The sequence below is a fragment of the Melopsittacus undulatus genome, chromosome 6 (assembly GCF_012275295.1).
Source record: "Melopsittacus undulatus isolate bMelUnd1 chromosome 6, bMelUnd1.mat.Z, whole genome shotgun sequence".
Taxonomy (NCBI): domain Eukaryota; kingdom Metazoa; phylum Chordata; class Aves; order Psittaciformes; family Psittaculidae; genus Melopsittacus; species Melopsittacus undulatus.
The window spans coordinates 51,646,711-51,660,121 of NC_047532.1; the positions used below are offsets into that span (position 1 = coordinate 51,646,711).

Genomic DNA, 13,411 nt, shown 5'->3' on the forward strand with positions numbered 1-13,411 from the left:
CACTGAAGATGCTAACACAGCTCTCCTCACCAGCAGCTGCCAAGAGAAGGGAGAACAAACAACTTCCTAATGCTTGGCAGGATCATCAGTGTAGATCTCTGTCAAATTTGAAGTAGCAGGTTTGGAAGTTTTCAGACTGACCAAGAAATACTAAACATATTCCCTTCCCATTCTAATTAAGACAGATGGTATTAACTGACTGCTAGATTGTTCTCCTATTCTGCTCTTCTCTCCAGAATAATGAAGCTGGATAGTGTGAACTCTGCTATGACACAGACAAAAATGCTGATCATTTCACAAATCCAGCAAAAAACAAACTCCATAATCAGTATAGCTTATCATACAAATCCCTTGCAGACTGTTTTTATCCATCTTTTTAATCAGTGCAAGGGTCAGCTGCTTTTACATCTTTTTCTTGATAAAATAGTGTTACACAATTCAGAAAATAATTAGCATGATTGATACAGGAGTGACTGATCTATCTTAAGAAATGTGTCAGCTACAAAATGAAGCATGCCTTGTATGCTACAAAGTAAGCTTGCAAACATTAATCTGGTTGCACAACATTTTGTTCTCATGGAAGCTGGACTGTTACATAAATTTATTACTTACACTTCTGTGGGTGCTTTACTGTTTTTAAAATGCAGAGTAACAAATAAAAACAAATTAGTTCAGAGATGCCGGATACTTGTATTATAATACTGAATTGGCTTGACTGCCCATATTTACTTTTGAGTTTTAACAGAACTTTTGAACTAGGATTTTTATGTTAAATTGCAGATTCTTTCAATTGATGTTCTGACATAGCGATCTGTATTTCTTTGGTTTAAGTAATCAAAAAAGATAAAAAATAGGTTGACAGTAATGACAGAGGCACAGAAGCAAAAATCAAGCAAGGTCTTTTCCCATAAGCTTGATATTATGAGATCCAGCAGAACCGTACTTTGGGTAGACATAAACTCATAGGCAGAAGGTGCAAGTGAGGCACATTTCCTGAGGACTAGCAGCCTCTCAGCAGAATGGAAAGGGGTCTGGTTAATGAACAGAGCATGAAAGACTTGGTAGTTATTATGAAGAACAGAGCACAAAAGTTACCCTGAGATAAGAGACTTTACCTGAAACATATCAACTATTCTGCTTTTACCATCCTTTTAACTGAGTAGGCATGCAACAGCATTTGCAAGGAGCACAAAAGCAGTTCACTACCCTATGTCCTTTTCTCCTCCAGATATACAGGCCTGCTACTAGCTTGGGAGAGCCCAGCATATGCCACTGACAGTGTTTATGCCACCTGATCCCAGCAAGTTCAAAGCAAGCTCTCCATCGGCTCCTGTTTCCTCCCTTTCCCTCCCATTCCTACAACGGATAAGGAAAACAAAACATTTACTGCATATAAGCAAGCAGGTGGAAAAGGCCCTCTGAGTTCAAATGCAAAGTCAGCACCTACCTGATTTTGGAATTACAGGTCATTTCATTCTCAGGGTAGTGAATATCCACCGCATCCTGAATGACTGTACCATACTCATAGACTTTAATCTTCTTTGTCACCCCAGCAATGGCAAAGTAGTCACAGTCTCGGTCGAACTCAATACTGAGGAACAAAAGCATAAGGTTGAGAACCGTGTAACAAAATGCATGTACTTACCAGCAGTGTATTTTACCACCTAAACATTTCGGTATAGCAGAGCTGAGAATCACAATTTGCAGCAAATAACCCCATTCAGAACACCTTGATCAGGTCTGGCACAAAGGCCAACAGCACAGAGTTCTTGCTCTCAGGCACTATTTTCTAATCCTTCCAAATATACCCACATCTCCACTTACTTAAACAGACTTTTTGTGGTAGCACACTCTCCCTCCACATCCAGGATCTTTGTTCAGATGCTCTAGAGGTTTTCCAATTCAGCCGTACCATCTACATTACACAGTACTCACATGTCAAAGCTGGCAGCTCACCCTGGAAACACACTTAACATTCAGCTGTATGTTCTACGATCAACATGCTACAGGATGACTGCCCATTGTTTTCTCTCTGTTACATTGCTGCATCCCTTTGCTCTTATATACAGCAGCTCAGTGAACTCTGAAGTGTTAATGCAGAACAAATCAGTATTTGTGGGAAAAATCCTTCAAAATTCCCTGAGTAACAATAAAGAGTTGAAATACATATCAGCAGTACTGTAAAAACCATGCACTCTATGACTACCACTCTGGGTTGCTCATGGAAACAGAGGTGCCTTCTTTCTTGAACTGCAGGGCAAGTTTGTAATAGACATAAATGAAGTTGAAAGTAAAAGCAGTCACCTTCTAACAAAGTTAAGCTGCAAATGAGAAAAGCCTGAGGTTATACATGAAATACATCTGAGAGAAAGACAGGCTGCAGGTTATAAACAGCTAATGTCATGGCTGCCTTTGCAGCCTGGAAGGGCTTGAAAGAAATCTATTAGACATTCAGCAGTCAGGAAAATAAACCTGTTTTTCCTAGGAGCTCCTGCCTGCAGCCCATATTCATTGCGGGCAAGGCAGGGTGGATGTGCACATATACCTACCTCATTCCAGGAGGATCAGCCTCCCTGAGACAAGCTTGCTACTCTCCCAGAAAGGGTTTGGGGGTTCCTATGATCAGTAACCAGCTCTCCTCAAGACTCTTGGCTAAGCAATCAATCTTTGCAAGGTCTCCTTTCAGATCCTTCCACTCAGTAATTCATTTCAATTTCTGTTCTCCCTATCACAAGGGACCTCACTACCGCAAGAAGCCAGAGCATTCATGAACTAAGTAATGAGTTCTGAACGGCAGCAGAGAAAACTTAGTTTACACTATTTTCACATTTATACACCTTGAGAAATCCAAAGATCAGGGGTATTTAAGGTACCTTTCTACAGTTAGAAAGCATTTCACGAGAGGGGGTTCTTTAGGCTTCCCCAGAACTACAGCAGCTAGAGTTTTCTACCCCTTAACAAAGCTGAGAAGTCAAAGGCACTGCAACACTTTCAAATTAAGCTAAATTTAAATGTCAGCAAAATTTTCAGGTTCTTGTAAAAAAAGATATCATTAAGTTCTTTTTAAACTACAGAAAGAAAGAATTGTTGATATGCAGTCTGACAGCATAAAATAATTAAGTGAAACAGCCTGCAACTTGGCCTTTTAAGTAAGGCACCTAAACTCCTAAGTAGTAGCAGGAGACAGTTTCACTCAGAACTGCTTGCTTTCTAGAGGAGAAACGAGCTAGTTGGGTCAAACCTGCAAAAATCACAGGACTCCAACAGGCAAAGAAAAGGAACATGCTCTCAGCTGGAGAATAAAGCAAGCAACCATGAATCTATTTAAACAGGAGAGGAAGAAAAAAATGTCAAAGCATCCAGACTGCTCCCCTCTGCCCTAGATCTACCCTAGTCTAATCACTTTTCATACAAACATGACCAAAACACCATTCAGACCTGTCTTATCTTAGCTCACCCTACTCTATGGAAGAATTTTATAATCGAAAGCCTGTATAACAATACAATGGATTTACTTATACCACACTCTTAACTGAACCTGTTTCTGCTCACTGCCCTGTGGATTCAGGTAAAGCGCAACTAAACTGATGGCAGCGATTAATCTACTTGAATTCAATTTATGCCCTTAGCCTTCTGCTAAGGAAAAAAAATAATGTATTACAATGTCTGGTAAAAAGAGAAGTTATTAGAACAGAATAGAACCTCTCTCAGTCAGGATGGGTTTGCTTCTCTGGCTTTAGTGGATTTCTTTCTTTTTTTACTTTTAAAGAGAGACACACTGTAGACATAACAAATTAGTATTTCAGTATGTCTGTAGAAGTTAACACATCATTAAAAGAATTAATCAAAAGCATCAACCAATGAAACTGACTGTCAGTCCTGTGACCTTCGAACAGCATCAAAGACACTGAAGGGAGAAAAACAGATGCAGAAACAAATCACCACCTGTAGATGTTTGCTGGCTGAGAGAGGCAGGCAAACCAAACACGGCAAGCTTAACACATACTTGCACCTTGGCTTCCATCACCTTTGTACAGTCCTGATGCAACAAGTGTTCTCATTTTCTATCAGTGAGAGATATACAAATTAAAACATTAATGATCTAAGTAGCTAATCCAAGGAATTCTTTACCACATTAAAAGATTCTTCATATTTGCAAAGCTCTGCTTCCCCATGGAATGATCAGGATTAGGACAAACAGACAACTTGCATGGAAACATTTATTTTCAGGGTTTTTTTCCTACAAGTCTTCTAAATATGTTTAGTATTAAGCAAAGCTTGTTTGTATTTAACTGTCTCAACAGTATTACTGTAGCCCACTGCTCCAAATCTTTTCTGTCAATATAAGCACTTGTCTATACACAAGCTTATCTATATGTAAATTGACAAGAGGACTTAGTTTTATTTTGTCAAAAGACACATCAGGGCCAGCTCTTAAGAACAACATTCTGGTTTGCAGGTGATACATTTCTACAGTTGAAGTGAAACAGTCATAAGCACAATGATAATATGCAATAAAGTAATAGGAAATACTTCAGCCTTTTTTGTCAAAAAGACCATTGAGTTGAGAGATAGCTAGACAACAGCATCCACTTCAGCTGGGGAGAGGCACAGTGCCACCAGTGAACCAAAGCAACACAAAATGTGCATGCAATGGTTTCTAATGTCCTGCTACAAAAAGAGCAATGTGTTTTTGTGTAACTAGTTTTAAGTAGATTTAACATGGGACTGACAATGAATGTTTTCAGCACCCCAGAGGGCAGATGCAGTACCAACTGGCTGTATGTACTTACAAACCTACCTCAGTCCTCCTCTAAACTCCACATATCTGACCAAAGACTAGCTGAATTTTGATATGGAATCTTTTGGGAACACAGTATACCTGAATATTTGAAAATGAATTTATAAATGTGCAACACAATTTACTTATGAAAATCAAATTGAAAGGAACTGATTGTTTTGTTCTAGGGAAAACAGAAGAGATATCTCCTATTCCCAAGTTACTGAGGTTTTTTTTTTTCCTCAAGAAGTTAATGACCAGTGTTCTATGGAAACACTACTAAGAGCTGCTAGAAAGTAACACAGTCTCAAGGATTCTGGTTCCTCTGCTGATTATCTTTATTCTTGATCTGTGAGATTATAAATCAATCGCTTTATTTTAACGCTAAAACCTAGAGCTAAAAGTGCTTTCTCAAAGTTAACAAATGGAATTACAAAATAAATTGGTTCTGAAACATGTCTGGAAGCTTGGCTTGTGTTGAGGGTACACCAGTGGGGAAAGAGAAAAGAGCAAGTATTTGCCAGTTCTGCCACTGTATAAAGCCTTGCTACATCTGCGTCCTGATGGTGCATGCAGTTCTCTATCCCAGGAGGACTTACTGGAGTTAGAGAATACACACAGATGGGCAACTAAATTGATTAAAGTAATGAAGCAGCTGCCTTACCGTAAGGGTTATGAACAAGGTGACACTTGCTGGTGTTCAGTAAGTCACTTTACACTAGAACTAGAAAGCACTCATCATAAAATTGATTTGGGACAGACAAGAGTTTCCCTACCCTCAGTTACACTTTAAAAACCCCACAGACACTCCAAGTACTTATTCCTGCAAGAAGTAATGGTGGCAGAGTGAATATGAGAACCATAATCCATGAACAACTGATCCATACCAGACATTGACAAAAATAAATGTGGATATACCCTTTAGTACGTCCAATGAAATGATTTTAGATCATTTGATTGGAATCTCAATAAGAAAACTCCACAAGCAATGACTAGGCTGGCATGCTCTGTGGTCTTCTGCAGGGACAGCATGGGGCCAGATGCCCTCCAAACCAACCCCTGAGGCACCTTACACTGTATTTGAAGTTGCAGCTTGAAGCACCCTAAGGGTTAGACTGGAGGGGCACCTAGCCCAGCAAGCTTCTGTGAAAAATGGGTACATGCTGTATCTGTTCTTCCAAATCAGGATAAGAGGGTGGTTGCAATTAACTGCATTTGCCTTTAACTAACTGCACCACTAATTACAATTAAAGGTCTGCAACCAATTACTCCTCTACCCTTTCCATACACACTCTGCAAGTGCTACTATAATCACAAATGCCTCAACCCTGACTTGCTAATGACATCTGTGACTGCAGGAGTTGCCATTTCCATGAAGTAGATGACTCAGTCCCTCTTAAGGGACTAAACATATATGTATTTTCCTCCCTGACATACCAAAGCCTTTCAATTCTACTTCTACCTAATATGGTGCTGTTTCTGCTTCTCTAACCCTGATCCCTGTCTTGCTGTGGCCCCATATTTAACTGTAACATGGATATGTTGTTCTCAGTTTTGGGGGACCGAATTGGTGAGAGAAAGGAGTGACAACAATGGCAGCTTTTGCTCTTCACATACATTTCCTTAAAGTCTTTCTCACTCTGTGCTGCAACTCCCTGCTCCCTGAAGTATGTCTTGTCACTTCCAAGAATCCCAAATCTCATGACTTATAGCCATTTCTAACGCCCATTTTGAAGCACTTAAACATTAGAAATTTTGGTTACAATCTGACACCATGGCCATCACTGCAGGCTGTTCAGCACCTGGGGTCAGTACAAAAATGGGTATTAATAGCACACCTGAGAGACTGTTTTTACAGCAGACTGGTATTTTAAAGCAAAGTAATTAGTGTCCCTAAGCATGCACTAGCATACTAATTTGTAGTTTTTTAAAAACAAAGCTATACTCAAGCATAGAAGCTGCTATTACAGCACTCAGATTTTGTGCTCTATCAGCTCAAAGTCTAGAAGCTGTTACATACTGTAGTGAAGGCTACAGAGGCAAAACGTGAAGTTTCAGAAAAAGTTTGGGGTCTTTTTTGTTTGGTTTTTTTTTTGGTTGTTGCTGTTGTTTTTTTGTTTGTTTTGTTTTTAATAAAGTAATAGTTGCATTAGTTACTCTTTATGCCAGAGCACCACCTAAATGAAAGTCACTGTTGCTATTTCCAAGTCCTTAACCTGTGCCACAGACACAAGGATAGACCAGCACGATTGAATTTATCACTCAATTCAAACCCCTGTGCTGTAAGACGTTTTCCAAAGAATAAACTGAGCCAGCATACCATAAGCACGTGCGGGTTACTGCAATCTCCACTCAAAAAGGGCCACTTAAAGAAAAACCCTTAAATTCTCTAGACTGCTATATGTATAAATTAAAACATATAAACAAAACTCCCCTTAAGTACATTCTACCAGAGAGTGAACACCTTCATCCCTAACAATCATATTAATCTGGGTTCCATGTGACCCCCAGATTACAAGAAAAACTGCCAGATTTGTCCTCTAATCAAAGTAAAGTTACTTTGGCTACTATAAATATGAGCTGTCAATATATCAGATTCAAATCTAATAGAAGTCTAACGAAAACTGTGAGACAGAGGACCCCAAGCTATTTCAGTCTGATCCCATTCATTGGAGTTGTTTTGGATATTCTAGCTCCAGGTTCAGCAGCACAAGCTGCTGCTGAATGCAGCACAGGTACCTTCCCCTGCTACCACACCTCCAGGCTTCAAACTTTTGATGGGAATATGCTCTCCCTAAGCAAACCTCTATTTGAAGCATAAAGACACTAGAAAGCTCTGCATGTTGATTATCGTCAACCCTTTCACAGGTGGGACACAGGCAGCGAAGGGCACTGTAGAAGTTCATTGAAGCCTGCACTGCACAGAGGACAGTCCTTAGCTCTGGATTGCTTTGGGAAAACGTTACTGCACCAGTCACGCTGCAGTCACACTTTCAACAGCCTTTTTGCAGCCCCAGTAGCCTGGAGTTCTATTTTGTTCTATTTGAAGAAAGGCATAAAAAAGGTACCACGTTGACAAAGTAATGTCATTAGACCTAGTTCTAGGTGCACTTCATGCTTACAAAAATCCTTTTAAGTGTAATGAAATGGCATCAGTTCCAACAGACTGCTTAGCAATACTCCTGTTCCATAAAGAGCTTGTTCAAAGGAGAATATTAAATCTGAATGTAGGAGGTTTGGTGGGCTTAGATCCATCTCACAGCTCTGAAATCAAACCTAACAGACCTACTTTCATGCTTTGTCATTGCTAGATAAAACAGTCAGTCTTTTTTTAAACCCAATGAGAGAATATACTACACTATGAGATTAATTGTGCTACCTGCAATAGCTCAACTTCCAGAGCCAGGATCCTCTCTACTTTGAGGGAAGCAAGTTAAAGTGACCCTGAACCTGATCTTCTCTAAATACAACCCAAAATCTCCTAGGAAGCCATAGCAGACTTCTAGCTTTATCTGTAAGACTATAGCTAGAGACATCCTGTTCTACTGTATAAGGGTTTTTTTAATACATGTATTCAGGGAAACCTGGCTTAATTAGCACTAATGATGAGAAAACCTACAGGGAACTACTGAATTTTGCAAGCAACTGAACATAAAGCGTACTGATAAAAAGCCACTTTACTGCTAGGCAATGCTCCTCTGCATGCTGAAAAGATGATAGCAATCCCAGGGTTTATATGCCAGATACACAGAAGTACAATGAGCCAAAGCTGCTGCAAACAACTACCACGCAAGTTAATGAGGATTAGATTCAGTTTTTCCACAAACACCATTTAAAATAAGCTAGAGTACGTAAACGTTAACTAAAAATGCCAGCAGTTAAATGCAGAATGTTTTTTATGACACTATTTAAAATTCAAGCCAATTTATCAGCCTGCCCTCTACAGTATTTTGGGTAATCTACCTACATTTTTAAACCAGTATCTGTCACTTTGCCCAGCTGGGCTGAGACACAGTAGGTTACAACAGCTCTGACAGTAACATTACAAAATGCTACAGTGGAAAATGTTTTAAGTCTCAAAACATACCCAGCTGCCTTCTTTCTGCATTCAAGCTTGGGAAACATTGCCAGAAAGAAACACAGCAGCCTCTGCCCAAGCTGTGTAAGGAGCAGGTTTGAGAGACCAAATATTGTTCCACACTGAGTTGCAAGGTTGTCTGCACAGTAGTACCATCTGATCAGGTTTATGCCATTAAATAGGCAGGAACTCAGTTGTGGTAGATACTGAAGTGCCTTCTAAATATAAGGACATTCGAAAGCTTGCCTCCACATTTATTACTACACCAACAAGGATTTTGTTTCTTCAAAATTGAGCACAGAAGCTGCTGACAGTCACAGAGAGAAGGGAACAAGTACACCTGAAAGAGCTCAGCACAGGAGATCTCCATCAATATTAGGACTGTAAACAACACAGTTCATTCATAGGCTCCAATTAATGATTCCATGATTCTGACATGATTTAGCCATAGCAGCTGAAGACATTTGTCTCCAGATGACCACGTTGCCTAAGGTCCCATTTCTCAGAACAAGACATCACCCAGCAGTGTCCCAGTACACAGCCTGCTGCCTTATCAACCCAAGCCTCCAAATTTGCCAGACCCTACTATTGGCTGTTTTTTGCAGACACCTCACAGCAGAGCACTGGAAGGAACAGATGGGGACAGTAACCTCTTTAGACAATCCAAAAGACACTGCAAATCAGTGCAACTTTCACAAATACTGTCTATGTGTCTATGTCACAGATGAGGTGTCTTGAGGAGCAAAGAATAGGCTGGGGTAACTACCTCTGATGGTCCTGCTGCTTGGCAATGACAGAATGAGGTTAAAGCATCATTTGACACATTTTTCATCCAACTGCCAAGAGTGTTTCAGGAGATTTTGGTGGCATTTTGAATCTTTCCTGGTCAATATTCCATATTCTACCCCTAAACTACTCTTTAGAAAAAATAAAGGTACTTATGAATACTCAATTTCACAGTCTCACACAGAGAAACTTGATCTGATTTCCACCTTCATTTGCACAAATGTAAACACATACTTGCATATAATTCTGTAAGAAGATGTCACTTCATAACTTATTCTACAAAACACCTATGCAGCATATAAATCCCAAGCATCCTGGAGTCTGCACTTAGTAATACAGACAATATTAATAACCATTAGCTCTAGACAGCAAGGAAGGAAAAAACCAGAAATATCCAAAGGCATGCAAGTGCTTTGCAGACAATGATCCCCTAGCAAATTCAGGCATTTCCAACAAACATGGCTAAAGAGTTGAAAGAACATTGTAATAAGCTACGGAAATTCATGTTCTATCAATACCAGGTTTGTTTCTTCAAGCAGACACAAGAATTCATTGTATCCGCACTCAACATTGACAGCTACAAAACTGGGGGTGGGGTAGAAGAGGTGAGGAGGGGTTAAGGGAAAACTGTCTTTGCCTTTTACCAACACTGTCAGCATGTAAAATACTGTGAAACCACAGCCTTCATGTCTTTCAAGTCCAATTCCTGAGGCCAAGACACAGCACTATTACTTGATGATAACCATTGTTACATGAGCATTAGGAGGACAGCTACTTGCAGCCTCACGGAAAACATTTTTGTCCTGATCAAAGAGTGGATGCGATGATGCTTCCTACCCTAAATATTAATCTCAGGACACCGCTAACACTACAGCATTCATTTTAAAGTCCTGCACTTTCACAAAGCTTCTCCTGGTTTTATTAATAAATTCCTATTCTAATTAATACAATCTTGTTTGAATTGTAAGTGGGGAATCTTAAAAGTTCATTAGAAGTGAATTTCACTTTGCACTGTATGTGGCAAAGCTACATAAGGACATTGCTTCTCCTTAAAACCTAAGGCCAGATGAAGACACTTGGCAGAAAGAGAAGAGAACCTTAAGTTTCAAACAAGCTGATCATGTAACTATCTCAAGGGTACAGTTTCCAAGACTCAGAGGTCTCTAGTCCAATATCCTGCTCAGAGAGGGGGCAGATCTGGTCAGACCACGCTGCTCAAGGCTTTCTCCAGCCAATTCTTGAATACCCCTGAGGATGAAGAAGCTTGCATAACCTCTTTGGGAAGCTCCATGCTGCAACTAGTGACCACTACACGACATTTGCCAAGAAATGGAATTTGCTTATGTAAACTGTACAAAGTTTCCTCAACATATTAAAAAACTCACAAAAAGAAATAATTGTTTAATACATTTAGGTTAAAAGCTGATTCCCAAATTCATCAAAACACCGTTCAATACTTTCAACAGACCATTCATAAAAATGTACAAAGTTTAAATCAAAATAATAAAAAAAAACAACAAACCAAAAACCCCACAAGTAATTATCTGCAAATGGAGACAGGATTGAAGTGTTAAGAGAAAAAGAGCTTCCTACTACCATATAGTCTCAAGTTACTAGGAAAATAACCAAAATTAAAAACCAGCATTCCACTGGTGGCCATGCAAGTTTCATTTGATAACTTATCAATTTTGAGCTATTTAAGTTTGACCCCTAAAAGTGAAAGCTTAAACTGATGGAAGAACACACACCTCTCTCTGCAGTGTCACTGCACTCACCAGGCTTACTTTTCAGGTGAAGACTAGAGATATGAACAGATACACTCTTGTTTCAGAGTTTCTTTCGGTACTAGCAGCCCATCTGAGGGCTACATTACAGAGTTTAGATTGTCTCTGAAATGACACCTGTATGACCCTTCTGCTGGGTACCAGCCACATTTAGCTTCTGCTCAAGGGGATCTAGACCACAATTATGTACTAGGAAATGTATGGGTTCTGCACTACAGAGAAAAAGAAGAGAAAGTAAGGAAAAGGCTTTGTACTTTGCTGTCACTAAACAAAACCTTATTTCAGCCCCAGCCTACTTCTGGTATATGGATCAAACATAAGATAAAATAAGGCAAGAACCACAGGAGAAACACAAATTTCAAGCAGGTTGAGGGTATTATATTTCAAGCTTCCTCAGCTACTCTGCAGTTCAAGTCTCTTTATCCAAGCATTTCTCTTTCCCTTCCAGTTGTAGGAACTGTCTAAATAAGACAGATCCATCAGTTTTGAGCTGCCACTTGTAAATAAGAGTCCATTTACAAAATGATTCATTTAATAGGCTGTAAGAAAAATTCAACCCTTCTCATCTCTCATTTTCAAGGAATAGTGTGAAACATAATCCTATGAAGGATAAACCCACTTACATTTCTTTCATTTCTCTTTACCAAGACAGAAGCACTGCTGGTCACAGAGTTAATAAAACGGCTCATCTAATCCTAGCTAGCCCAGGGCATTAAAAATAAGATAGAACATCTCAATAAATACATGGAAAACATACTCCTAATGGATAGTTTACCTTGCAAGCTCACCTTTGAAGAAAGGGTTTCAGGTCGTATTGCTTGAAAGGTCAACACAAAAATACAGCCTTGAAACTGACTTAATTGTACTGTTTGAATGGTAAGAGAAACCTTATGTATCTTGTTCATTACTTAGAGGCAATGCAGTAACAAGCGAGCAATAGGGGAGGGGAGAAATAATGTACTCCTTAAAACGTATGAGTCAGTTTTTTAACTCTGTCTCAAGATTCAACAGATGATTTGAGTAAGGTTTCAACAGTCAAACCCCAAGTTGTTTCTTTCTCTCTGTAATCACTACACCTTTAAATATCTCTCTTTTGGATAGTTAGCTACCAAAAAACCTTTCAGATGTGATTTTGGGACCTTTCAGAAAAATGGTAAGCTAGCACGTCCGAGCAGAGGACAAAACACCACACCAATTGCCTCCAAGCATCAGGGCAGACAGACATGTACCCATGTTTCCACCAGACCTGCGAACCACTCAGTAGGAGAACCAGCTTTCCTATAACCAGGTTTCAGACAGACATCTTGCTGTAGCCTGTTTCTTGGATTTTTCTGTTCTTTTAAGATGAGAGACTGACACATTATTCTCCAAAGGCCTCTGACAGTGCAAAAGCAATTTTCTACATAAATCATTGTAATGCTAACACTGCAGTTTACAGACTCATCTTTAAAAGAAAGCCTTTACATTTACTACCACAGCAAGCAGAGAGAAGTTAAGCTCTGACAGCTGCTCTGTGGGGGGGATAATAAATGGAAAACTTATTCCTTGGCCAATTCTAAAGAAAAAATAAAATAAAAAAACCAACCCAGACCTTAATGTACTTCTGAAAACCATGTAAATACTTTGTACTTACATGTACATTCATATTGCAGATGCTCTGAAAGTCCCCCAGTGTTAAAGCAAAACTGTGCAATCTGCAATTTGCAAAGCCTTGAACATGTTTTCACTGAGCATCCTCTCTGTTAATCTTTTTCTCAAAGCAAATCTGGGAAGAAATAAAGTACTGAGGGGTGCAAGTTCTGCTTGTGAGAACATTTCTAAGCAAGGTAGGGAAGATCTCCCTCACTGGGCTTACGACCATGCCGCTTGCACCTTTCCATGTAAGCCCGTAAACCCGTGATAGACATCGCACAGCTTTGGGCTCCGGCCCCGCATCAATCCCCGATCCCCGCCCGCAGCCCTCCGCTGCCGGTACCGCAGCCG

General features: G+C 39.7%; 1 protein-coding gene across 2 annotated transcripts in view; it reads right to left on the reverse strand.

Moving 5' to 3' along the window:
• Positions 1-13,411, reverse strand: part of COP1 (COP1 E3 ubiquitin ligase) — a 130,474-nt gene that overhangs the window by 73,878 nt on the left and 43,185 nt on the right. For both annotated transcript variants that reach the window (XM_034064224.1, XM_034064223.1), the window contains exon 12: positions 1,448-1,591. In XM_034064224.1, coding sequence (XP_033920115.1) covers positions 1,448-1,591 — 144 coding nt within the window. The remainder of the gene's footprint in view (positions 1-1,447; positions 1,592-13,411) is intronic.